The sequence below is a fragment of the Diuraphis noxia genome, unplaced genomic scaffold, assembly GCF_037042655.1.
Source record: "Diuraphis noxia isolate RWA-SAM2 unplaced genomic scaffold, SU_Dnox_SAM2 contig0004, whole genome shotgun sequence".
In the NCBI taxonomy this organism is placed as follows: Eukaryota; Metazoa; Arthropoda; class Insecta; order Hemiptera; family Aphididae; genus Diuraphis; species Diuraphis noxia.
In genome coordinates, this window is record NW_028301714.1 from 70,929,811 (window position 1) to 70,957,730 (window position 27,920).

At 29.5% G+C, this 27,920-nt stretch overlaps 1 protein-coding gene across 1 annotated transcript; it reads left to right on the top strand.

Moving 5' to 3' along the window:
* Positions 1 to 1,062: 1,062 nt before the first annotated feature.
* LOC107168570 (uncharacterized) lies at positions 1,063 to 27,920 on the top strand. Its single transcript, XM_015518037.2, has 9 exons — positions 1,063 to 1,634; positions 7,194 to 7,364; positions 14,099 to 14,377; positions 14,448 to 14,672; positions 17,356 to 17,463; positions 17,607 to 17,700; positions 18,085 to 18,175; positions 19,766 to 20,745; positions 25,998 to 27,920. The coding sequence occupies exons 2-9, from the start codon at positions 7,194 to 7,196 to the stop codon at positions 26,459 to 26,461; spliced, it is 2,412 nt and encodes an 803-aa protein (XP_015373523.2). The 5' UTR covers positions 1,063 to 1,634; the 3' UTR covers positions 26,462 to 27,920.

Here is a 27,920-nt window from a genome sequence, read left to right on the forward strand (position 1 = left end):
ACATAATATATATTATATATATACATACTTTATATGTACTTACATTACACAATATTAATAAAGGCCACATCAAAAGGTCAATAGATAATATTAGTCCCTTATAAAATTACGATAAAATCACGTGTTATACCTAAGCTATATTTAATTTAATCTACAAAAGTTATAGGAAAACATGATTAAAAAATTTAGAGAAATAGCGAAATATCTATGAACGAACATTCAACATGGTTTATAATTATTAGGTTTTATAAAAAAAATAAAAGTAATTTCATAATACTCCATTATTATTATTTTGAAACCCAAAACAAATAGGAAACATGAAATATTCATATAACTAAGAATTTTCATGAATTAATTGATACAATCATAAAAATTAAAATATTTTTTAAAGATAGTGGAAATTGTCCTCTCGTTGTGGTTTTCTATGTGTAAATAATAAAAGTTTCTTAAGAATAACTATAATTTTTACGCAGTTTACATGATATGTACATTTGAGCTACGAGGCAATAGTTTAAAATCGAGGCCTAGCATCTTACACATCAAATTCGTGTTTCTTAAAAATAAAGTGGTTGTTAATATTTATAATTGTATATGATTTTTGTACCTCCGTAAATTATGGACATAATTTTTATATTTATAAATCCGATGAATTATTGTGGATTCATTAACAATAATGTTATATTAAAATGAATAATATGGTCCAAGCAGTAAACAACACCACAAACCGACAACACAACACGGGCGTCCGCGCGTCCGTCTATACACGTGAGATCGTCGGCCCGTCGGCGGTGTTTCTCATAACTACTTCGGTTTAGTATAATAATTGTTGTTATCATTATTATTATTATTATTATTATTACTATACAATATTATGGTATATCGGCGCGCGCCGACGGATGTTGCGCGTATGTGCTTACCGGCCACTTCGGGTGCGTCTCGTCTCTTGGCCCGGAGATTGGGGTAGGGTTGCCGTTGCCACCGCCGCCGCCGACACCCCCCGCCGACGGCCACGAGTTTTCGGATGGAAGGCGTGCGTGCGAAGATAATCCAACGTGGCTGAGCACCGTGAGCCGACGCGCGGCAGTTACAATTGCGATACCGAGTCGCACACCGTGCCGTTCCGCGACTCGATGACGATTTTCAATAATAATATTTTGTTATTATATTATTGTTTTATTATGCTTCTACCTACATCATAAATAATACCGTTCTATCAATTTCGGTGTTGAATTTTTCCTCGTCGCCCGCACCGCAACGAGTATCCCCGTTATACGTTACCTCTGTTAATATTTAATAATTTCATTTTTCTATTAACTCGCCCACATTAAAGTGTTATATTGATTATAATATATATATTATCATTAAATATTTGTGTTTTGTTGTTATAATAAAATAGTTTAATTTATGTGTTAATTAATTTTACATCGTTATATGAAATATATATATATATATATATATATATATTTCTATGTTATACACAGTAATATTGTTGTATGCGATTGACGGCCAATAACATGGTTTGTCCGAAGACTAGCAATACTAAATACTTCACCATCAACACAGTTGCGTTTAAATTTTCAAATTTCTGACTTCAAATTCGGTCGTGGTGATTCCGTCATCTACCAGATACCGAGGTTTGTAATTGATTTTTTTTTTGAACAATTAATAAATTAAACGCACGAAAAGCATTATATAATATTATTATGATTATGTTATAAATTTATGATATTATTTCATACATAATAATATGCTGCAATATATTATGTATTCAAAATCGATATATCATACACGGAACGACTTTCAAACAACAATATATTACGTGGAACTTGTATTTATAATTTCGTTGATTACTGTCGAATTTATAGCTCTGGGTGTTGTAATTTATTTATGTTTTACATTGTTATATATAGATCGCTGAAAGTGCACATAGTATGGTAAATTAATATATATATATTCTACTATTTATAATACTATAGTCATTTGGGTAAAATAATACTGTTATAATAATCGCGTAGACTCGTTTATAGGTGTAGTCATGTATTAGATAGTATATATATATAGTGGTAATACATATGTAAATATGTAACGTACACATAAAATAATCGTTGACTCTCAAATATTCAAACGAATAAGGAAATATCTCTGTCCATCCTAATAATCAAAGTAGTCTGGACCGTTAGTAAAACTTCGCCGAGCATTGCCAACTACGGATCAGTATCGTATACTTATTTTATAATATTATAACTTTTTGATGGTCAATGTAATGTTCCATATTATTATTTGCCATCATAACTACAATGAGCGCCTGAAGTTTTTCATGTGACGGTCAAAAACCTAAGTTGAAATCACGATTACAACTGTAAAAGTACGTGATTTTTAGAAGTTTAATATTTCGTGTTATCATGAATCATGATATTGGGTATTCAGCAAAATGTTAGGTATATATGTGCAGCACTCTCGCGCTCCCGGCTGCGGTCCAATCGATTGCGCCAAATACAATGCGCAAAAATGTCCCGAGGTGTGCCGCTTTTGGCCACCGGAGGGCAGGAACATCAATAAAATGCAGTTCGTCTAAACTACAGGCTTGTATTGCTTGTAATGCTTATAATTAACACGTGCGCACAGTTTAACAGTAACCGATACTGTAAAACTAAAAAAAAATAATGTATTGAAAGAAACATAGTAGCCAGTAGGTATACATTAAATATTTATTAAAATATTTGAATATAAGAACGTAAGTGTTCTCAAATTTAAATATTTCTCATATTAAAACCACTTTAGACCGTTTCTAAACCTTTCTTAACCTTATTTTTACATAGATATTGTTGGTTTTAAATTGCTAATAAAAGTCAACAATAAATTATGTTTATAGTTTTGTAGTTTTGAAAATAATTAAACCTATTACTGCAAGTATCAATCATAATTTTATGTCATTTAAATTATATAAAAATATTATAAATTATTTAATGACCGATAATATTCTATGAACATTGCACTATTGACTATATTGATAAGTCCATTTTTAAATAAGCTATTAAGACATTTTAATAATATATAATTTTATACTTATTTCAACTACTTACTAACTATATAGTATTTAACTAATGGAACATGTCATATAATAAAATATACGATATTATTATTAGTTCAATTATTTATTCCATTTAAAAATGTATATTTTATTCTTTATTTGTTTAATTTTCTACCCTTTCCATTTAATCTGTTTGTGTTGGTTGTACAGATTGTTTATGTCGAATAAAAATTAAAAAAAAAATTTGTTTAATTTTAAAATTTCTTAATAAGTAAAAACAATGTAGACATTTTACGTAAAAATAAAAGAATACATTTTGCTTGGAGCAAGTTCAAAGATAAATTACAGTAAACTGCATTAACCAAAAATACAATTAAAAAAAAAAATGTAATAATTATTAATTATTAAATATAAAACTGTCTGACTTCAACGATACCTAGCGTAGAACTGTTTTTACAGTGGTTTCGTAAAAAATATTTAATTTAAAGAAAAGGGTCTGCACCTACCTATTTTAAAGCTTTACTGTAAGTTAATGGAGTTTCAAGTTTGTTTCCATCACACTTACAAATATATTAAGAGTTACATATTATTTACGTAAGGATGGTCTACCTAAATTATTTTGTAAATTCATATTTAATATTTCATATAATGTTAAAAAAATAGATGCATATTATAATTTTTCGAACTTCTTAATAGTTTCCTAGAAACATGGTCGATGAAAATTTACAAAAATAACCATTATTTATAAAACCATTTTTTTAAACAGAGTTTTAATTTTAAATATTTGTTTAGATACAATATTTATTGTAGATTTTTTTTCTTATATTTATTGATAAATAAATAATAACTATTATTTAATTTAAATTTAAAGACACTTGTTATATTAGTAACCACCAATGGCCATCAAATAGATATAGGTACAAAGTTTGAATTTTAAAAATTTTGTTTAATTTTGAGTTTAATGCATCTGTATACTATAATAGTATAATATAAATACAATGCTTGATATTATAATATTATTGCATGGAAGTTTTTAAAATTAACAGTTATATAATTATTTTTAGTTACATTTTCACTTAGACTGATTTTACGGTCTACGCCAGGCTGGTCAGAGGTATTTAAACTGTGCGTTGCGGTTACAAGGCGCACCGCAGTGCAGTGTTGATTTGAGGAACAAATAATAATTATAATAATAATGATGACGATTAATATTTTATTTTATTCTTAACGTAAAATATTTAATTTTAGTTTTCTATTCATAAATATAATATTTGTTCTCAAAATATTTCAATAATATAGGTAACTACCTATATAATAAATAAAAACATGTAGTATTTATACATATATTTAAACATTTGTTCATTTTTGGTTTTTATTAATTTGGGGAACACCATGTTGTGAAAAAATGGAAAAGTCATGGCATCATAGAGTTTGTATAACTCTGGTATACGGACTATGTTGTTGTATGAACTTACTGACTTATTTTTATTTTTATTTTTTATTATTATTCATAAAGTTTTCCTGACAAAGTCATCTAAACTTAGGTTTAGGTATAATGTACAAAAATGTTAGCTATTTATAAAAATGACATTAACATAATAATATGTAGTAAATAACTAGGCTACCAAATTAGCGATAAACATTAATTGATTTAAGATAATGTTACAAGCAATGGACGATATACAATAGAATTTTCATTGAAGATAATCTTCAAAAATAAATAAATACTCCATTTATAGAACACTTCTATTTATCACTAACACTCATTAAAGTTTTAATGTTACTCAGTATTTTTTTTTCACATAATTTTAATTATTATTTGTATGATAAAAGTGCATATGTTAATTTTCACATGTGGAACATTTAGTTCAACATGTGAAGAATGTAATATATTTAATTTGTTCTCATCATTTTTAGTCATATTAAACTCATAACTCACAGCGTTTTATATAATTAATAATTTATTACCTATCTATGTGTTTTAAATCTATACTAAGTATTTTTAGTTATAATAATGGAACAAATTAAATTGATGCCATCTTGTTGAGCAGCTATTGTTACTATAATGTTTCATAGTAATTTTTTTTAACATATTAAATGATTAGATTATTCCCTTCAGTATAAATAACAGCCCAATTTGGAAGTGGTCCGTTATAAACAGTGTGGGCGACTATCATGCCACGTGCGTGCTCTTTTTTTTAGCCACACAAAATCCTGTTATATTAAATATCTTTGAGTATTCAATAGATTATTTTTAAAAGTTAAGTTAATTTTATACATAAAAATTCGTATTGTAATATATTAATTATAATATATTTTATTCTGATTTCTAGGTCATACAATTATTGTTATTAAGGTACACGCATTTTGGTATCAGATTTAATTTATCATCTAAAAACAAATTAAAATATATTTTTTTATATTGATTTTAAGAATAAACTATAAATACATGATAGTTTTATACTACACGAATACTTCTGATATCATATTAATTATTATATTTTATGCATTTTGATAATTTGCAGAGAGTACTCAAAATTGTTGTTAAGATTAAAGTGTTTAAATTATAGTTTCTAAGTTTGTACTACGTAATCGCGCATTCAGTTGGTATTCTAAAGATTGTATTTATAAAATGTGTTGGTATTTCAAATTTTTGGTTTTTTGTAGTTTTCCATTACCTTTTTGAATGTCGAATGTCACCCTTTATATGTATAATATAAGAACTATAAAATTATGATTTAGTATTAATAATTGAGTCAATTGAAAATCATTTTTTAATTTTTTTCAAAGGTTTTTTCTGTTTCATTATCTAATAATTATTTATTAAAAGAAAAACAATAATCAATTACAAAGTTACAACAATGGTATCCAGGTGTATGAACTCAGCATAGCGAATTATCCGTGGTAATCAAAATGCCATGTATAGCTACATACATAGGTACACAAACACATATATAAATACATTGATTTTAATGAATAGTAAATGTAAATAGTACTAAAAAATATGTGAAGAATAAACACATGTATAATTTATTTGTATCATATTCTGAATTTATATATTATATTTGAATATGTTCTTACATAAAACATTTATGATTTATCTAGAATTTGAGAAATTTATGTATGTATGAAATAAAGTAGGTTAGAAATACATTCTTACTATTTTTTAATAGTAAGAAAAATATTCGTTATCTGATATTGCAGTTTTAATAAATATAATATCTCACTTTTTAATGTAGGTACACAATAATCTTTTGTTGGATCAGAACGTAAAAATTCGAAAAATATTATTTTCTGATTTATATTTATCCTGGAACTGAATTGAGATTTGTGATTTTGCCGAAAGAGCATTTACTGGGAAATATATTACGGTTGATACTTGATAATACCTAAATTATTAAATTTGAAACCATCGGAAAATATCATTTTAGAATCGTATTTATTTGTAAAGTATTTTGTTGGAATAATATTAGCTGAAAAAAGTATTTTGTTGGAAAATATTTGTTTGAAATCGTATACCGCAACCTAATATTTCCGACGAAATATTTTTTAATACGATTCCAACAAAATATTTAATACATTGTTAAGTATAATACTACAGTTCAAGCAATCTAATATGTTTCCAGTAGAATAATTTGCATAACATTTCAAAAACGCCAAATGTATGATTCCATACTAATATAGTAATATCCTATAAAAACGGTTTAAATAAACAATAATATTTGTTGTCAACGAGAAATTTGCAAAGTTATTTATCTATAAAAATATGATTCCCAAGAAATGAATTTTGCTCATTGTATATAATTTAAATGCATGCATTTAGCATATAGGATACTAAAGTAATAGATAGCTACCAGGCTATCTATTACTTACATATTTTACTATGTATATTGAGGAGTATTTAATATTATAGTTAGTGATGTTTTTGAAAGTGTATGACTTATTTATTGTAATATCTTTTTATAGAATGTTAAGTCTCCAATTAATACAAACGAATAAGCCCCCTATCAAAATTAATAAACTCTATATAATAAGACTATTATAATATTATAATTATAAACTGTAATGCAATACTATTTCACAACCTGCAAAATTGTTTTATTGATAATGAATATCAAATATATATTGTATAATAGCAGTAATGTAAAATATTTTATTACAGATGGCATTATTAGTGGAATCACGGTCGTTTCGGCCGTTCAAGTCCAGTGAAGAATATCTTTATGCTATGAAAGAAGATTTAGCTGAATGGCTGAATAGTTTATATCCTGAGCTCTACATTAACGTAAATAATTTCATGGATAGACTTGATACTGGCGTGGCTTTGTGCAAGGTAAAGTTATACCTATTTTATTTTTATTATTAATTTAAAATCATCGTGAATCATGGTGGATTAGTAGGATATAAATTAAAATTAGAATTATGTGCTGTGATAAAATATTATCGGACTAAATCATCCGGTTAAAATCCAACTAACGTTTCTATCCACTAAATATATCTTAAGTCTATACTCTAAGTAACACTATTCAATATATATTTGTAAGCATCTACCCAATAAATTTCAATGTTTTGTTAGAATCAGAGTTGGAATGGACTTGGCATGGATATAACTATGTTGATTTTTTTAATGACTCTGGAAGATTCTATTTAAAAAGGTCATTCTTTTTTGACGACAAGTATTTTTAACTATACTGCATTCTTTTCTTAAAGTTTTCTTCTACATTTAGAATAAATAACTAAATATATCGATGTACATTGTACATGAACAGATAAGCCAGAGTTAAGGTATGAAAATAAATTTACATTATTTAATCAGTATTTAATAATATAATATTATTATTAACTCAGTTTATGAAATAAAAACAAAAACTTTTTTTACACATTTCTTTACTTTTTATGAAAATTTTTTACTTTTGTCTTAAATAAATAACATGTGTTTTAATATAATTTTATTCAGATTATTTTTGTTCTTTAACTATGTTATAAGTGCTCAACTAGAATACATTTTCTATTATAAAAATATTTAATCAATTTATCATATGATTATTTTTTCAAAATAAATGCATTTACATACAACCAAAATAATAATAATTAATCAAAAACATAGAAATGTATGGTTAAGTAACATTATATAATAATTAACTGGCTCACATTGCTGCTTCGAAAAATTCAGAGTACAATTTGTATAAATGCTTGTTACTAAATAGTTATTATTCATTTCTAAATTTAAGTAAAAGTAATAAATAATAATTAATAATTAACCTTTTTTATCTCTCTTGTAGTTGAATAACATTATAAATTAATTGAAGAGTTATTTATGTATATAGTTTAAGGAACAGTGACGAAATATAATTGTGTTAGGTATATGTATTTGTTTGATACTTTAAAACAATCGAATACCTACCTTAAAAAAAAACCCATCGATGACTGTATAATAAAGTAATAACTTATAAGTAATATGGATTGAGAATTTGAGATAAATATTTTTTTCTATATCAGTAAGTATACTTTCATAATATTAATCATCATTTAAATAAATATACTTGGGATTTCAAAATATTTAGTACACTTTTAAAAAATAATTATAAAAATTTGAAAACATGGATATAATATTGTGTTTGAAAAAAATTAAATTAAATTCATTTGTTTGTTTGTTATTATTATATAATGCACTAAATTATTATTGAAAAATATTTTTTTCATCATTGTTCGTGTTATTTATTCGTCTCGATAATTAGTTTAGACTATTTTAAGTGGTCTTGATGAAGAGATTTAAAGGAAATAACCACTTATTATATGGAATCTATTCAATTAATCTGGTATAATTTAAGGCAATCTGTAAAAAAGTTATTGTTTTAAATATTATTATCGCGTACCTATTATAATAATTAATCATTAATCTGCATGTGTGTACATACAAATATTCGCTTATTATTTGTGTACACATCATAATATATGGGATAGTCAATTACTAACTACATTTATTATATATTTAAGTGCTATTATAAGTTCTTGATAGATCCTTATTCCAGTAAATAGTATCGGTTATATTCAACACATATTATATTATATACCTATAGGTAGTTTCTATTCCGCATACCGCCGAACGCGGTACGCCCGTACAGTATTGTATCGCATACGATTGCAGCACGATTTTCTCTTTCCTGTAGGAAATCACGTACAACGTGCTTCATCCATTTATTGATAGTCTCCATTATGTGTTTAAAACAGCTTAATGGATTAGTGGCCCCTATAATTTATCGGTGAAATAAAGTAAATTGACAAATAATCCATGTATGGATATAAATAGTTGTTTTATTTTAACTATTAAGTTCATAAACATTTTTCCGGATTGATCTACTTTGACGGGATTTTAGGGAATTGTTGTAGTTCGTTTTCTCTTACGTAGGTATTTTATTATTAATATTATCAGTTTCAAAATCGTATACATATATTATTATTGTTTATTTAAATAATGTTGTAGAGAAAATCTACTGTAGTTATGCATGAATTGCATTCAATTTATTGATCTAAAATGCAATATTCTCTCGATGATGTGTACTATGCTTGATGTTATCTCTAAAATATACCGTACTATAATATAAGCGATTTTATGTCATTAGTATACTATATGCGTCACTAAACTATATTGTATTGTTCTTATTTTCATTTTGAATTCATTTAAACCTAGGATAGCATTTATGGAGTTATACATAAACAGATTATTATTTAATAGTGTTTGTAATATTATTCGATAAGTATAACTTATAAATTACGTTATACCATAATATAATAACTAAACTGAACACTATAATATTGTTAGATTACAATATGTACAAAGTCACATGTTTCTACTTATATGTAGGCAAGGAATCTTTGAAAAATACTCGGTCAACTTCATAATTCTGTACCTTTTATAAAAATAAACCTAACTATTTTTTAATTATAATTTTTTCCAAATTTGTAATATCTTGTCTTTTTATTCATAATTTAGTGTATTCGAGTTATTAAAATTAATTCTTCCTGCTTTTAAATTAAAAACAAATATGTAAGTATTTTTTAAAAATGAATAGGTACGTCTAGTTTTAGAAATATGGTTGAACTGTTATTCAAGTTCAAAATATTTTGTTTTCGGTTCCCATGATTACATAATTGTTTTCTTACAATGCATGACTGAACTCCGGAAATGTTATAAGTTATAACTGATGAGTGTCGGTTATTGTATCTTTCAGAACATAGATTTTTAATTATATAGTAACACATATACAGTTGGATAATAATGACCACGGAATATAGTGATAAAAATGTAGTGATATGTACATAAATAACAATAAATAAAAATTTATTTCAGTTAACGGAATATTTTATCAACAAAATGATAAATTATTATTATAATATTACTCAATTCTTATTAATTTATTCAAATAAATAATTATTATGGTTGGTCTTAAATTTATATACGTTTAAATTTATATTTTGTATTTTTATAATATACTCGTATACGTGAGTACGCGACCAATAAACCTTAACATGCTGATGTTTTTCAAGAACATTGGAAATGTTTTTTGGACTAACTAAATCGGGTCAAAATTAATGGTTATAGTATGTCAAACTAGTGTACACCAGTATACAATATACATGATGATTCGCAAATTATATTTAAGTGTAAAGGTCGAAAAGAAATCTGGTAAATAGATAAATAAATAATAATCATAATATTTGAGAGGTCAAAAACCGTAGAAAGTATATAGTTGAACATTTCAGATATTTTATATTATTATAATATCATATACCTATGCATTTTCAATGATAAATGCAAAATGTTTTGAGGAATCTCTAAATATTATTTGACTATTTAGTTCAAAAAACACGAGATATCTAGCCAATAGCATTTCGAAAAACAAATTGTACCCATTATTATTATCTTATATTGTTGAAATTATTCATAATAATATTATAATATAATATATTGAATAATAAAATGATCTTATGGTTAATGGTATTTGAATGTAATTATTCTTTATATTTTATTTTTATTTTTTATCAATTATTATTACTTCAGCCTGACGCGTTGGAACGTACATACAAAACTGATATTCATTCATAACGAGTATAACGTCTTGCATAAATTATAGTCTAATCTGAATCTATATAATATTCTCTACGAACGTAATTTATTTAATAAATTCGGTTTATTTGACTGCAGTAAAGTATTTATTACAGTGAATTATTGAAAAATCTAAGTTAGTGTTAGCTACTTATTTTATACGTCATGCCCTCATGCCTATTATTCTGTACTCTACACTCCACTACCTATATATAATTTATTGTAGATTATTGAGATCTTTATCAATTTTCATCTATGATATACTTATTTAACTATTTTGAGAATATTCTTGATTATCCTATATGATATTACTTATTGCGTCATGCTTAATTTTAACTTATTAATAATATGTTTAGGGCTGTAGGTATAATTATTTTTTTCTAACTGATTTTTTTCCAACCGATTTTTCTGCGTAACGTTTGTTTGTCATCATAGCAACCTAAATCAATAATATATATATATATAATATTATAATCTTAATTCATTAAATTTTTCCTAGTTAATATTTATATATATAATAAAGTTTACTAGATATTTTTTTCATTGCACTATACACCAAAATATATCGATTCTTCGAATTTCCTTTCAGAAGAAAAATATCTAATAGGGAAAAAACTAAAATGTAAGAAGTTTCTTATGAAAATAGTAATAATTAATGGCAGGAAATACATTATTTTGATTCGTTTTGGTTGTCGCCTATAAGGACATTGCGCTGGTTATTTTTAGTCTATTGGAAAGCGTCATACCTGTGTTTTGATTGACCAAAGCAGATGAAAAATATTATATAGTTTGGGTAAAAAGAAAACGATATACTTGTTTACAGAGAAATAGAAAACAGTGATACTTTCAATGCAAGTTGAATTCAGATTAAAATTTTTGCTGCGTAAATGGCTACGGTTGATTATTTTCCGCAATTCGATTTGCTCTACATTGTCTTTTTTCACCGCCTTTCTGAAATCTTATATGCGTGGACGTTTTCTATAACTGAATATAAATCATAGAATAGTATAGAATAGCTCTTTAGTTTTGTAATGAAATACCTCTATATATCTATGAGTAACTTTAGGAAATTAATAGTCATAAGTTAACACCGATAACAATATAATATATAGGTATTGGAAAGCTATATAGGTTAGTTTCATAATATGCTATGCTTAAACATAATAGGTATAATGTATTTATTATATGTCTATATTATTACACATATAACAAATGTTTTTAGTTTCTCGACTGGCACAAACTTATGTGTCAAAAAAATAAAAATTATTATGCAACTTTGAACTAGCATTGATTGAGATTTTGGCAAGAAATCACGATTTAATATTTTTATTTTTTACGAAAATAAATGTATAGGTAGTTGATTTTTTAAGTTTTATTTAAAGTACTTTACTAGGTAGGTACTTTATTTAGAAATATATTTGCAATGTTTTTAAAAAAAGGTTTCAATAATTTTTGTATTATACTAATTTACACTATAATGGTTGGGTATGATTTTTTATTAATGTTCTGGTTTATGCTTTAATTTTTAATTTTAATATATATAATAAATATCATTAACAATACTATTTATTATATTAATGGCCGTAATAATATTACTCTGGTTAAAAGTTCACAAGTACTTAACTTTATACGTGGATTAGAGCGCAAGTACGTTTAGAAGCCCTTTTAAATTTAGCCTTGCTTTAATAACAATGGACTGACCTAAATAAATCTTTTATATTGGATTCATTTAAATTTCCACACAAAGTTATGATACCTATGTACACATATAAATTGTTCAGTTATTGTTCTTTGATTTAATTAATATTCAATAAATTAAAAATAAATAAATATTTACCCTGTAATAAATACAACACTATAATTAAATACCAGAAAACTATACACTTATGTTTTATTATTTCATACCTACATTGTATAAGTAGTAATAAATAAAACTACAATACCAAAATACATCACTAGAGTGAATTAATAGAGTTGATTAGAAATATTTTTTATAGGTACCATTATTGATAATTTGTGAACAATTTTGTATACATTATGAAGACTTGCAGGGATTAAATTTATATTATCATGATTTAACCCAAGTATAGGTAGTTTTTCTGTAATATGCTGGATTTAGTGTTTACTTTGGTACCTATATGTGACAAAAATTCACTATCATACCGGAATATTGTCTGCAATCAGCATACGCAATTGTTTCTATCTTTTTTTTACTGAATTAAACAATTGATTGAGTATAATTACGGTTAACTTATTCTGGTATTCAATATACAACTGTAGGTATTGAATTGTTGAATGGACACTTTTGTAGTAGGTGTCAAGTCTAGTTAATACTAAATGAGTATTTCTTACAGTTTGTTGTATTAAACTGGACTCTCTTGTTTGCACTCTGTTGGATACTTGCACAGATGACGTATCAATATTCAATTCATAATAAATACTAACACACCATCGGTTTGAAGCAAAGTATCACTATTTTAATAAACGTCCTTGACATGTAAAAAACTGGAACATGGTAGGCTCATCTAACATTTTGATATTTTTTTTATTTACAATAACTACGTAGGTGTCAACTCGAAAATAATAATTTGATTATCTGATTGACAGAAAATTATAGACATTACTGTGTAGTAGTATTTATTTTACTTCAATATATACATTATAGGTACATATACCTACACATCTCATTATAATTATAGGTATCGAATTCTAAACAAATTATCTAAAAATATCTAATAAAGATTTAATGTTCTATAGTCATTACCAAAAATGTCTTTGTTTATATAGCTATCTTAAACATAATATCCAATTTAAATTTCTGACAATGTGTAATACACGGTGAAGGTAAAAATATTAAATACATTATTATAAGTTATAAGTAGGTATTAGAAATGTTAGCTAAAGTCTAATGTCAATAAAAACTCTAAAATAAAGTCTATTTTTATTTTTTACTTTTTTAGCATTCAAACTGTGTAAGAAATTATGCAGAGGAACACGTGAATCGAAGACAAGCAGCTGGGAAATCTAATATTAGTGGCATTGCGAGCATAGTTCTTCAATTACCACCTGTACGATATTTACCCGGCGCTAAAGGTGGTACATTTTTTGCTAGAGACAATGTTTCCAATTTTATAAATTGGTGCAGAAATGGACTTGGTGTGTTTGAGTGTCTCCTCTTTGAAACAGATGATCTTATAATGCGAAAAAATGAAAAACACGTGATTTTGTGTTTATTAGAGGTAAAATTGTGTTTTAGGATAAAGTTTTAAAAAAAAATTAATGAAAAAAATGTTATTAACTTTTTTTTAGGTCGCTAGACGTGGTGCTAGAGTTGGTGTGCCAGCTCCGATGTTAGTGCAAATGGAAAGGCAGATTGATCGGGAAATCGCTGCAGATAAAAAGTATGCTCAATTTTCACAAGGAACTGATTTTAATGATGGCGATGATACAGATTTGAGTGACGGCGAAGATTTATCCGAATATGCACCATTGCCTCAAATTGTTACTAACGATTTAAAAAGCTTAGATGAAATGGTAAGCGTGAAAATAGAGATATTTAATGAAAAATCAACAATATTTGATGATAGAAATGTAGATAGGTATTACAGAATTCATTGCTATACTTGTTAGTTGCTACCTCTTGGATACCTTCTTAAAGTTTAAGTAAATCTATACATATATACCTATCATATATTACAAGATTAAATAATATTCTACCTATTTAACCATAATATAATGATGTACTTAAGTGTATTAAACTTAATATTGGGAATCGATCCTTTAATTTATTCTACATGTTAGAATATCTAAAACACTAGTACATAATCATAATAATATGATATGCGTAACCACAATCTTATATTTACGTTTTACGTATAAATATAGGTTAATATTGAAATGACATACCTATCAATAAAAGTACTGTGCGATCATATGATAAAACCACAAAAATATGGGAAATTAAATTTCTGTAGTATTGAGAATGTTAACTATTAAACTGAGAAATATACATTTGTTATTGTATGTCTGATAGTGTATAGTCGCCTGTAGCGGTATGAATAATGTAATAGAGTAACGGAATTATACTGTGGTTCGCAGCGTAATTTACAGGCAAAATTATATTATTTATCCTCAATTAAATATTGGACTAAAAGTAGCCAGTTGGTGTTTACTTAAGTATAAAAAAATAATTATTAGGTGAAAGGTAGAATCCAAGATTTTTTTATACCAGAAATATTTCAAACGAGCAAATATATCTAGAATTATGACATTAAAATTGTTTATATATAATTTTTGAAAAAATTAGTAATCATAAGTAGGTGTGTTATTAGGGAATTGGGCATTTATATAAAATTGCGAGCAGTAATATTTACAAAACATATTTTTATGATTACCTAATATTCTTGAACTAAACATAAAGCATTATGTCCATATAAAATATTTAAACTTACATATAGTATCATGAAAAAACCCAGTAGGTATTGTTTATAGAGTTGAGATTAATACATTTTACCTGAATAAATTAGATAATATATTCATAATATATTTTGATATTTTGCGTTTAATCAGAATTAAAAATTAAGTGTATTCAAATATATTATCAATTTTCTGGTATACTTACACTATATTATGGACAATAATATTATATTATAGTCGGTCAATATTATTTTAGCATCGAAAATCAGTGTCAAATAATATTATTTTATATTTTGTTGTGTTTACCGATATCATGATGATGTTCGCATAAAAACTATGATCCTTTATCGGCGTGAATGCCACATATAACCTTGATTTTTATTGGACAAAAAGAAAACGTCGTGACACCGCGAATTAGTGAAAACAAAGCGTTAAGAAGTTGCCGACCTTAGCCACCGGTGCAGCGTACCCGGGGCACCACTAGCACGAACACTGTGGATTGTGATTGATACAATACTACATCACATACACCGGGCCCAACTTAATTAAAATTTAGTACAATGACATGAGAATAAATTCAGTGCAATGCGCAGTTATAATGCTAATTAAAACAAAACAAAACATAAGTCGGCATCGCAACAAAAAGTTCGATGACTAACATGGGTACATTGTGTACCTACTATTTGCGTGGAAATATATTTTATCCGAACGAAATACTTTGCTGCTTAAATTGCACTAGTAGATGAAACCTATGTAGTAAAATAATTGCTACACCAAATAGTATTATATCATGTGAAAAATAATACATAAGTAGATACTAGAAATGTTAATACTATAAAACCAGTTATTTCGGTAAGCACTTCGTGGGTTGATAATCACTATTCTATAATATAATATTCGTATAACTAATTTATATTATTTTCTATAATACCCTTTATCTCACGCGCGATCTGTATGTTAATATTATGTTCAATATTCTTATTATTTGATGTACGATTACGAGAGGAGAGAACAAATTATAGTTCAAGTTATTACGTTATCTTAAAATTACTAAATATCATATTAAATATTTAAAAAAAATTAGTAGGCATTATATGTATATTATGCCTATGTAACTCGTATCTATGTTTATCTTATTTTAAAATAATTAAAATTTTTTTTCTAACAATAGTGTTATAATGGTAAAAATATCTATTGCAAATAGATCATAATATACATTATACAGCGTAAAATTATAATAAAACATATATATACATAATATATATTATATAAATACATTTTTATTTTTAAATTTTCATATTATAGATGTTCTTAGATATTATGTAGGTTAAAATTTAATATAGAAAAAAATATTCAGTCTTTTAAAATCTGATAATTTAAAAATAATAGCATAAAACGGATGCAATTATATATTTTTTTATTATTCATATAATATGGACTGAAAAAAGTATATAGGTTTCAACTGGAAAAAAATCGTACATGCGATTATATTAGGTACCTATAGCTAGTTTGATTTGTCTAAGTATTGTTATTACTCTATTATTTTTGGTCACTGATATGGAATTGAATTCACGAATTTCAGTAGAGTACTTTCTAATTTTAACGATAGTATTTTTCATATTATACTAGGTTGCTGTGAAACATGGTAGGTACCCTACATACACGTATGTTCAGGTGCCAAGTACAAATTACTGCGTCCGGCATGGTTGCCGTACCCACAAAATCTCATCTCCCTACTATTTTTTTTTTATTATTATTGATTAGCCAAACGTACGCGTAACCTTATTTTTTATTTCGTTAGGTACGGGATCTTGTGGAAAGGTGCAAATGTCCGACCCAGTTCCCAATGATCAGAGTGTCCGAAGGAAAATACCGTATCGGTGATACTAAAGTCTTAATATTTGTCAGAGTGAGTAGATGTCGTATATTAAATGTTATATTAATATGTTAATATGCAACCGTTTTTGTACCATATACTTATGTTCGTTTAACTAATATATTATATTGTTGTTCTATTCGGCGTGCATATATAACAATATCATCCTTATATAGATACTGAGGAGTCACGTTATGGTCAGAGTGGGTGGAGGTTGGGACACACTGTCTCATTACTTGGACAAACACGATCCGTGCCGATGCAAAACTGGTAAGCCACATTTTACCTAAAGCGAAAGAAAACGAATATAATAATATGTAATGGCAAAAAAAAACATATCTTGTCCGTTAAACAACACACCGTAAAGCCGTACATTATTATGTTGCCGCATTTATAATATATACCTACGTATTAGTGTAAAGTTTATGGGCGGCAGGGAATAAAAATATAGTATGTTTCCTTCAAGGTCGACAGTAATAAAGTATTGGTGTAATAGGCTATTTGTCGAGCAATTGATTCTTGCGATCTCACTAGATACATTATATTATGTCGTTGTATAGCATCGTAGTTAGCTTTGGTCATGCGTTTGTTGTTTTATTGTCGTTTTTAGCTTCTATTTTTTTTTTTTTTTTTTTATTAATTTTTTTTAAATAGCTCATCGAGCCCCGGTGTCTGCAAAACTGACGGGTGTCAGAAGTGGCGGGCCCACGTTGGAAATATCGCACGCCCAAGTACACTACGAAAGGTCAGTACTTTGTTGTATTTTATTATATTATGTTTGAATAATACGTTTAGCATGTACCGAGTAGGATTTGCATGCAGTATATTATTATTCATAGGCATGTTCAACTGCGCATTTATAATGCGGAACGAGAAAAACATTTAATAATCCATTTGGTTTTTTGTTTAAAAATAAATAAATATCTTGTAAATTCGCAAGAAATTTTCTTCTACGGAAACTGACATAATAAAATCAGTAAGACATAAGTGCTGATGAGTTTCAAAGTACTAGGTTATATACTTATATTATATTATTATGATTTATGACATTGCAGTGCAGATAGAAAAAATAACATAATACGAGTGTAACAAATTCTACAGGGAGGTTTTATTATTTCGAATAACGGAGTTAGTATTAAATAATAGTATAATTATATTAGGACTGTGAATATAATTCATTAAGCAAATATTAAGAAAGCTTTGAGCATAATATAATGAATTCATTCATTTTTAAATTTAAATTATCGAACTTAGAGTAGTCGCAGTAATTTATATAGGTTGTGTCTACATATAGATACAGAGTGATTTTTAAACATGCTTGTCTCGTTTTTATGTTTGAATTATGCATGTACTCAAATTCTGATTTTTGAAACTTTTAAGTGTAGTTTAAAGGTGATATTTTTGAATACTTCGATTTTTCACAACTTCCAATGAAGAAGTATCCTATGATTTCTATGGAAATACCAAAATTGATTTTTCATACGAGAACCTACATATTTTAATGCAAATTCAGAAAATCTTTCTAAATACTTAGACGAATTGTAATTGAAATATGAACGAAAAATAAAGGTCTTTTAAGCATTCGAAAATATCGTCTTTAACTATACACTTAAAAATTCCAAAAACCAGAATTTGAATATATCATGCATAGTTTAAATATAAAAATGGATGAGCATGCATAAAACAATACCCTGTATATTATAGGATATGTAGAATAATATATCATATTATAATGGTATGATATTACATTTTATCCGATAATGTGTGGTACTAAAATATTCTTAAATTTTATATTTGGAATACATTCTTAAATATTTTTTAATTGCAAAATCTAATAACAAATAATTAACAGAAACGTTTGGAATACCTATTTGAGAACACTTTTATTACATTTTTACTTCAATATTCCTTTTCTATTACAATTAGGAGTTGTTTGTAGATACCTAATGACATATAAATAATACATTATTATCATATATAGCACTGTTAATTTATAACTAAAGAGAAGTTACTTATCCTATTGGTATTCAAGTGGTTATTAGTTAATAGTGTTACTGATTACCACTCAAGTACTCAAGTGTTCACTTAATTTATATTATCTTAAATTTTCTTAATCGTATATATGATATCTTTATTGTAATAACTTCAACAAAAGATTTTCTGCCTTTTGAGTTTATATACATATTATACCTGCATATTCACAGCCCTAGTATAACAACACTTCTGCAGATTGTTTCATCCTGCAGTTCCGTATTACAACAATAACATATAATAATATCACATAATTTACCATCTCCGTATATACATATATGTATTATGTGTGTATAACATATAGATCACCTCCGAGAACACGACGCTCGTCCACATCCAGCACAGGTAGCAGTGGTAACGGTGGTTACTCCGGCGGCCTGAGCCTGACGTCCGGAGGCCTAGCCACGGCCAAGCGAGCGAGCCGCCGCCGGAGCCGATCGCCGTCCCCGCGGCCGACCACCAAACTGAGTACGCCCGTGGACGCGGGCCGTCGGAGCAGAAGCCCCACGCCCCGACTGGGCACAGACCACTTGGTCGTGGCCAACACCGGCTGTAGGTCTAGGTCGGTAACCCCTAGCAGGAGACGTACACGGCGGTCCGCTTCACCTTCATCCGGAGCTGCAGGTAACGGCGGCGATCGTTTGTTACATGTGCCAAATGGACAGCGACAGTCCAACGACCGCAGCCGTTCGCCATCGGCGACGCGCCAGCGAAGCGGAGTAGACGACACGCCGACGCCAAAGATATCGCTGAACTTCACGTCAGAACTGGCCGCCGAGTTGGGCGACCGTTTGCAACGGTCTTCCAGAGAGTCGTCCGTGGACATAATACACCAGCGTGAGACTGGAAAAACGGACGGTAACCGAAACGGTTGCGATGACTGCAACGATGGCGACGACGACGACGACGACGACGTGACCGTGGACACGTCGTCCACGTGCCGGGTTTCGGATAACTTCCGAGGCACAGAACAGTACCGCGTGCTCAACCCCATGCCCGTCACGGCCATCGGCGAGAGGCGGCATTCGACCGTCAGGGAGGAAGAGTCCGTGGTGGACACGACGCCTTTCAGCCGCGTGTCGGACAGCCTGAGGGTGGCCGCATACGATTGTCCAGCGTCGGCGGGCAGGAAAAAGTCGCATACAGCCCACGGGGACGCGAAGAAGTCGGAACCCGTCGGCACGGACAGCGGTTCGGAAGTGTCGGACGAGGGCTACAGGAGTCTGGGAGTGGTGGCTTCACCGCCGTTCAACTCTAACGTAAAACACGTGCAAAAATCAAACGGTAAGCGTCATAATATAATTGTTACGCGAAATATCGTTCGTTATAATATGCTACTCGTGCACTTACAGCTAGAGAGAGGGATAATCGGTATGAGATAATAATTCGTATCTATATAAACATCGTACATATTATGTCTAACTCGAAAATAACCGTTTCTGAATTTTAACAAATTTTGAGAAAAAAAACAACAGCAAGTTTGCGTCTTTGTAGGATCATTTTGATGTATCGTGTGTTCCCGTTTAGTGTAGACCGCGGTATATTATAATATACATTCTACATATACTCTGTTCGATATATAATATTATTATACATTGTTCAGTTACAATTATCTGTTTTTAAACACCGTTTATAATATCATTAGCATACATTATAAATGTATACAATAATAATACATTGCTCTCGGATCGTCGACATTGACATTGGCGTGATGTATGCCAGAGAAAATTCTATTTTAATAATGCCCGAGTAGGTACGCGTCCAACGTATCCGCGGGTTTGTGTCGTTGACCTAAACAAACATAATATCATAACTATACGAAAGAAGATTTTCGATATTTTTTAGATTAGCCCGTTATTGCTATAGGTATCTAAATAATAATAATAATAATAAAAAAAAAAAATGTTACGATAACCTTAATGTTATAAAATAAAACATGCTTAACAAATCACAATGAAAATAGTTCGGTGTTGATATTCGCTTTCAATCGGAACGTTATAATAGTTGTAATTCTTTCGTCTCCGGTTCATTAAATAAATATTTAACATTTTAAATTATCAAACGTAAAATTTTTTTTACTGTTTTTATTTTTAAAAAAGGATATATAATTAATTCTCTGTGGTTAACAGACACGATGGCTAATTAATGTAACATATGTTAGATTACCCATGACTTAGGACCACCACAAAGAATTAATTATATGCAATAATTAGTTTTGTAATGTTACGATACAGGTAACATCCTACGCGTAGCCACAAGCGTTTTGTCACGATTGATAATCTCGTTATAATACATTTTAAATTATACTGATATACTTATGCTCATGGGCTTAGTATCGCATAATAAATGTTTAAACAATAAGTAGTTTGGTGTGTAGATATCAAATATGTATGTTTTGATAAAACTGCTTTGCATTTTGGTAGAATAATTTTTTTTGAGTCTCGTGCATGTATTTTGAATTGTCATTTATATAAACTTATAGCCGCATATAACACTTATAATTTATAACCATATTATAGTATATATCTGATTGTGGTTAAAGTTTATGAATGTAATATCATGTGAGAACTCGCAGTCGACACGAACACCAAAGGATTAAATCAGGTAGGATGGATTGTAATAATATGTTGATGAGTTGGCAGAAGAGGTACATGATGCAGTTAAGTAATATAATAAACGTCTCCCCTCCTACGAGTAATATATGCGGGAACATCCGCAATAATAATATTATCTTACCTGGAAAATGTTATTTCGCATCTTGTTGTGATTTCTCAACGCAAATTTATATTATTATTATTATTAGTCACTTTCATCATTATCTACAATAATAGTAGGTAGGTATATTATTATTAAGCCGATTGAGAAATACTCGACGGTGACGACTGACGACCATTCGCTTGATCACTATAAAACATATTAGCCTCGTCGCCGTTATCAATGTTGGCACGATATACATTTATGAAGGTATGTGTGTAATAAATTATAATGCATACCTATGTAAAATATATTATATTATATTTGAGCAAGTTTACGCAAGTTGAATTTATAGCTTAACTCGAATTTCAAAACTACACGAAGTCCATAAATATTCTCGTCTCGAACGCTGTCTCCAGATTTAGTCGACCAATCCCTTATAGTATATACACAACTGTCATGCAAACACCTTCCCACTCTCCAGACTACTGTGTCGAAACCCTACGTGGTTCAACGTGTTTTCAGTTGGCTGACCCATACATCATCACGTTTATTATATATATACTATAATATGCATATTATATTTAATATATACATACACACATATTCCAGTGAATAATTTTATTTAAAATGTTATCTCGCCCACATTTTGACACACCGAGCCAAAACCACGTATGTATGGCGCAGCGATTTGGGTTCAGATTTTTAAGAAAAATTATTTTTCTTAACCCGTCAAAATTGCCCACGCGCGTACTATACCTGTTTGATCGGACTACACTTCGACCACGGCGGGATAAGCAGTTGCAACAGGAATGCCGGGTGTCTTTACCTAGATAAACGTAATTGTTTTATCCTGAACTAGAATCGGAGGGTGTGCTCGAAGCGGTGCCGGTATATTAGTAGGTTTATAATATATTATTATTTTACTTTATGCGTAAATTATATTACTATTACATATTAGGTACGTGTACCTACGTAGGCACTGGTAAATTTTCGGACGTTCAACATAACGTCTGTGGTGGAATATATATACACAAAGCTGTAATATTTATTAATATTATACAATTTATGAACGAAGAAAATCATTATATTTTTTTGCATAACTTTTACCTCATAAAATATACTTACATAATAGTTTCGAAATAATAGAAGAATAATCGCATAAACAATATTTTTTTCAATTGTTTTATGGACTATTTTCGAAAGCGAGCGTTTATCATCAAACAAAAAGTGGTTTAACTGTATTTCGAGAAAAATGCGTAATGTTTTAAGTATAATAATTTATCATTGTTCTGTGATCTTGAAAATAAGAAATAATTACTTTTACTTGCAGTCAAATTGACAATGGAAAAAAAGAGGGAAACAAATGAAAAGCGTAGCCGGGTCAACATAATAATAATAATAATAATTACTATTTATAATACATTCTTAGAATAACGCGATCGATACAAAAAAAAAACTTGATAACTTTTGATATAATACTTTGTATTTTAATATGGTTCAGTCGTCGTCACTGCGCGTGTGTACGTGTTAATTAATTACTACGCTCGACGTCTGTTAGATTTAGGGTGGTAACTGATTATTTCTAATTTTTATTAGAATTTATTGTATTTTTCAATTGAAAAAAATTATTATTTTTAAACCGTTTACAATAACTGTGAGAACAGTAAACATATTGTATACAGTCTGATATTGCTTCTCGGTTATAAACGCATAATATTATGCAATTCAAATTCGAAACTGGAACGCAGGAGTCAAGCTCGCGATAATACTATCGTGCTTAATTTTTTCAACTCATTCGCTTCGCATACCTGTGTGCATGTTCGCGCGACGACGAACAAATGAATAGCCCGCCGCGCATTACCGTTTAATTAATTATTAATAATATTATCAACCGTTGATTTATCTTGTGTGATTTACGTTGCAGTCGATAGTCGCGATACCCTTCGAGTGGGTGGTTACGCTATATTATACCTGTATTATAATCGTCCGAGCACGTATTTAACACTAACCTAACCTAACTTCACGGATATATCTTGCGTGATGCCGTGATGCTTACACCGATTACAAATTATAATGGTATTTAATGCTTTCCCGCCGTATACGCGACTATAATATTATGATGAATATACGTCTGAAACGGATTGCGGCAAGTTAGGGGCTCACGATTCGCGGAGACGGTCAAAATAGTAAATACGAATAGCCTCGGGGAACGGCGCAAAACAACGTCAAACGAGAGACAAAATAAAAAAATAAAATAAAATTTATAATTTGTTGCCTATACATCATACCTATATACCTACGCCACGCCGGGCGCATAATATAATGCGTAAACACATATTATTATTATTATACGACTTTACCGTCCACACTGTCGGACACGCCTGTATATTTTTTAACATATATTATAAAAAAATAATAATATACATGTGCCGTAATCGTCACCGCGGACGCGTCTGCACGACGTCACGCTAAACCACCGCGCGCTTACTCGTAATGGTCGTCGTCATCATTGTGTTATTATTATTTATAGTAGTCCGCGGGACATACGACGCGCTACGACTTATTATTATCATTATGTAATAATGAAATAATGGTGAGATTCGTCGGCGCGCATAATATCGCCGATGGTTCCTCGTAAAAAGTCTCGTGTTCCGCTCAAAGTTCAAAACTGTTGTGCAAAAAAAAAAAAGATATATAAGTAGGCAATAGAAAGTAGATATCAAAAATATCAAATATACCTAAGTATCCATGCTCGCCGTGGATCCGGTCTATTATAATATAATATGTCAGACGATTGTTGCCAAAAAACTAGAATTATCTCAAAATCTTGGAATGTGGTCAGTGGAATCACGAAAAATGTAATTACCTACCAGTTTTAACGTATAAAGTAAATGTGTAGAAGGTAATGACTATAACAATGATTGTGTATGATTTAAGAAATGTATAGATAACATAAACTATAGGTACTAAGTATTATTATTGGTGGCAGTATTGTGATGAACAGTTCCCACCCGTTCTTGGTTTTTGAACAGGAAATAAAAAAGTATTAAATATTATTAATATCATAAAATACTATCACTCACCATAATATTATACTAATAATAATAGACATAATATTTGAAATACTTCTAAGTTGTTAGAGTACTTAATCTAGGGTGCATTGCAGATGAGGGGTATGTAGCTATTGTGGTCCCTCTAATGTGGCGGTTTAATCATAAAATAAAGGGTGGATGTAGGAGAGTAAAAACTCAACACCAGTATTTACCATAAGTTAGCCTGGTTACAGACGATAAAAAAAATATATATATTGCATAACTTTTCCATGTAAATATGTATTTTATAATATTGCGATGACTGATGAACATAGAAGTAACATCTGTGCGGCGGATCTCAGAAGTATTTTGTTTTTCAGTCAACCATTTCAAAAAGGGCAAACTTGTCCTAGAATATACAAAACTCGAAATCATATATTTATATGTTTTGTACACTTAGTATATACCATTTACATTAGTCACTATTTTTAATTTTTTGTGACCTATTTTCTGAACATTCTTAAACAAATTAGCGCCTATAACCCAAGTCAGGTGTAACGATGTACACCATATTATTTAACAGTTTTTTGTCATTTTGTCAGTGACCGTTGAGAATTGACCTCATGCTTAACCTCCTTTATACATCACACATATTGTAATATACATTATATACACTTTTTTTTTTTCTATTAAAACGGCAATACACTCACCACCCGGGACATTATACACACCTAATCTGATTTAACCTAACCTTATCAAACCTTTATTTTATCGCAGTGTGTCATATCGTTATGCGTTTGATTGTAGGCACGCCACCGGTGACACGAGTTACGCGGCCACCGCGAAGCCGTTCTGCAGGCGGCAAGGAGACGCCCAGCCCGCAGCAGTCGCCGTTCCGCCGGAACCGTTCTACCACCCAGTCGTCGAGACACCAGCAACCAGCGCCAGCGATCGGCCGGTCGCAGACGCCGACGCCGACGCCGAGCCGCCGGTCACCCGCACCGTACGCGGACGGTGGCCAACACCAACCGCCGTTTTCGGCGTCGTCAACGCCGGCCACGCCGCTGCTGGGTCGGAACAACACGTGGAACGCGGCTGGTGGCCGGCACTGGTCGTCCAAACAGCGACCGCAAATGTCGGCCGACACATTTTGCCAACAGGTGGCCGACATCATCAACCGGTACGCAGTTATGGCGCCCAGTCCCCGGAAAGACTCGAAACCCGATTCGCCGATCGTCACCAGGATACCGGCGCCGGTCCAAAGGACTTGATGGTTCTCGCCGCCGCCGTCGTTGTCGTCGTCGTCGTCATCTTCGATTGTAAAGACAAGTCAGCGGTTAAATCGTCACCGGAAGGGCTTGGTGGAGGGGAAAAAATTTTCTTTAAAAAATAAAAAATTAACACTCCGTACTCTCTGGATTTTCGCTCAGATTCAGACGATTCCGTATGAATAAAACCAATGTTATCGAACTATTATTTTATTATGACGCGTTAGACATATTCTTCAGCTTTAGCACACCGGACACGCGACTATAATAATAATTGATTTATTTTTTTTCGATACGATGACGACGATGACGATAACACGACAACAAATATTACGTTTGTGTATTTAAAAAAAAAAAATTTATTTTTATTGCGTATCGATATTGTTTTATGTGTTGTTTTTCTGCGATCGGATTATAATATTATGATACATAGGTAATATTATAGTATAATTTTTATTATTATTGTCTTGTGCATATTATATTTATTATTTATTGTACGTTGTTATAATATTTAGGTGCATAAATAAAAAATATAATTTTTTTTTGTTATGTGTTTGTCGACGATGGCAGACGAGGAAGACAATATTATGCTTTTCTCGCGCGAACGAATGGTGCTAAAAACCGACCTTAATTAGTGTTACGATTATAATAGTATTATATAATATATTATATTATATTATCGTTATGTGATAATATTGCAAATTTATGAAGGGTTGACGCATTGGCGAACCCGTGACTTTCTTTTTTCCTAGGGGTCGTAACGGTAAAAAACTGTGCTTCCCCTATAACGAAATCACTAAATACTTTAAAATATAAATACATATTCAGGGGCGTGTTGTACACGACCCCTTAACCTCCCTTCCACTTTCGCGTGTGCGTCACTGGGTTAGCATGTGTGTATTAGTTATCATAATATTATTATTATTATTATCATTATCACCATTGTAATTTTAATGCATATAGCGTATCTTGTGTATATGCTTAGGTATATAATATGTTATATATTATTACCGCTGACTGTTATTATTTGTAAGAACACGATCTTCATATAAATACGTGTATATATATATATATATATATATATATATATTATGAATGTATAATAATAAAAAAGCATATACTTATAGATGTGGGGTAAATTTACAATGACTAAATATATCATAATATGTTTTATATTTTATATAGAACGGTCATTTTTTTTTTTTGTAATATCTATACGCATAGGTAAATATAATAAGGATGTGTGCGCTATTGTTGTAATAGTCGTGTCAAATTGTGAACTCGTGTACCTATATACCTACAATAAAATATTATATGGTATATGACCCTACCGTATCGTACACATCATATAGGTATTACGTAATATTATATAATTTTTATTATAGACAATTTATTATATACATACTATAATAATGCATTATACTTTAAATTAGCTAAATAAACTAACAAAATTGTTGAGGAA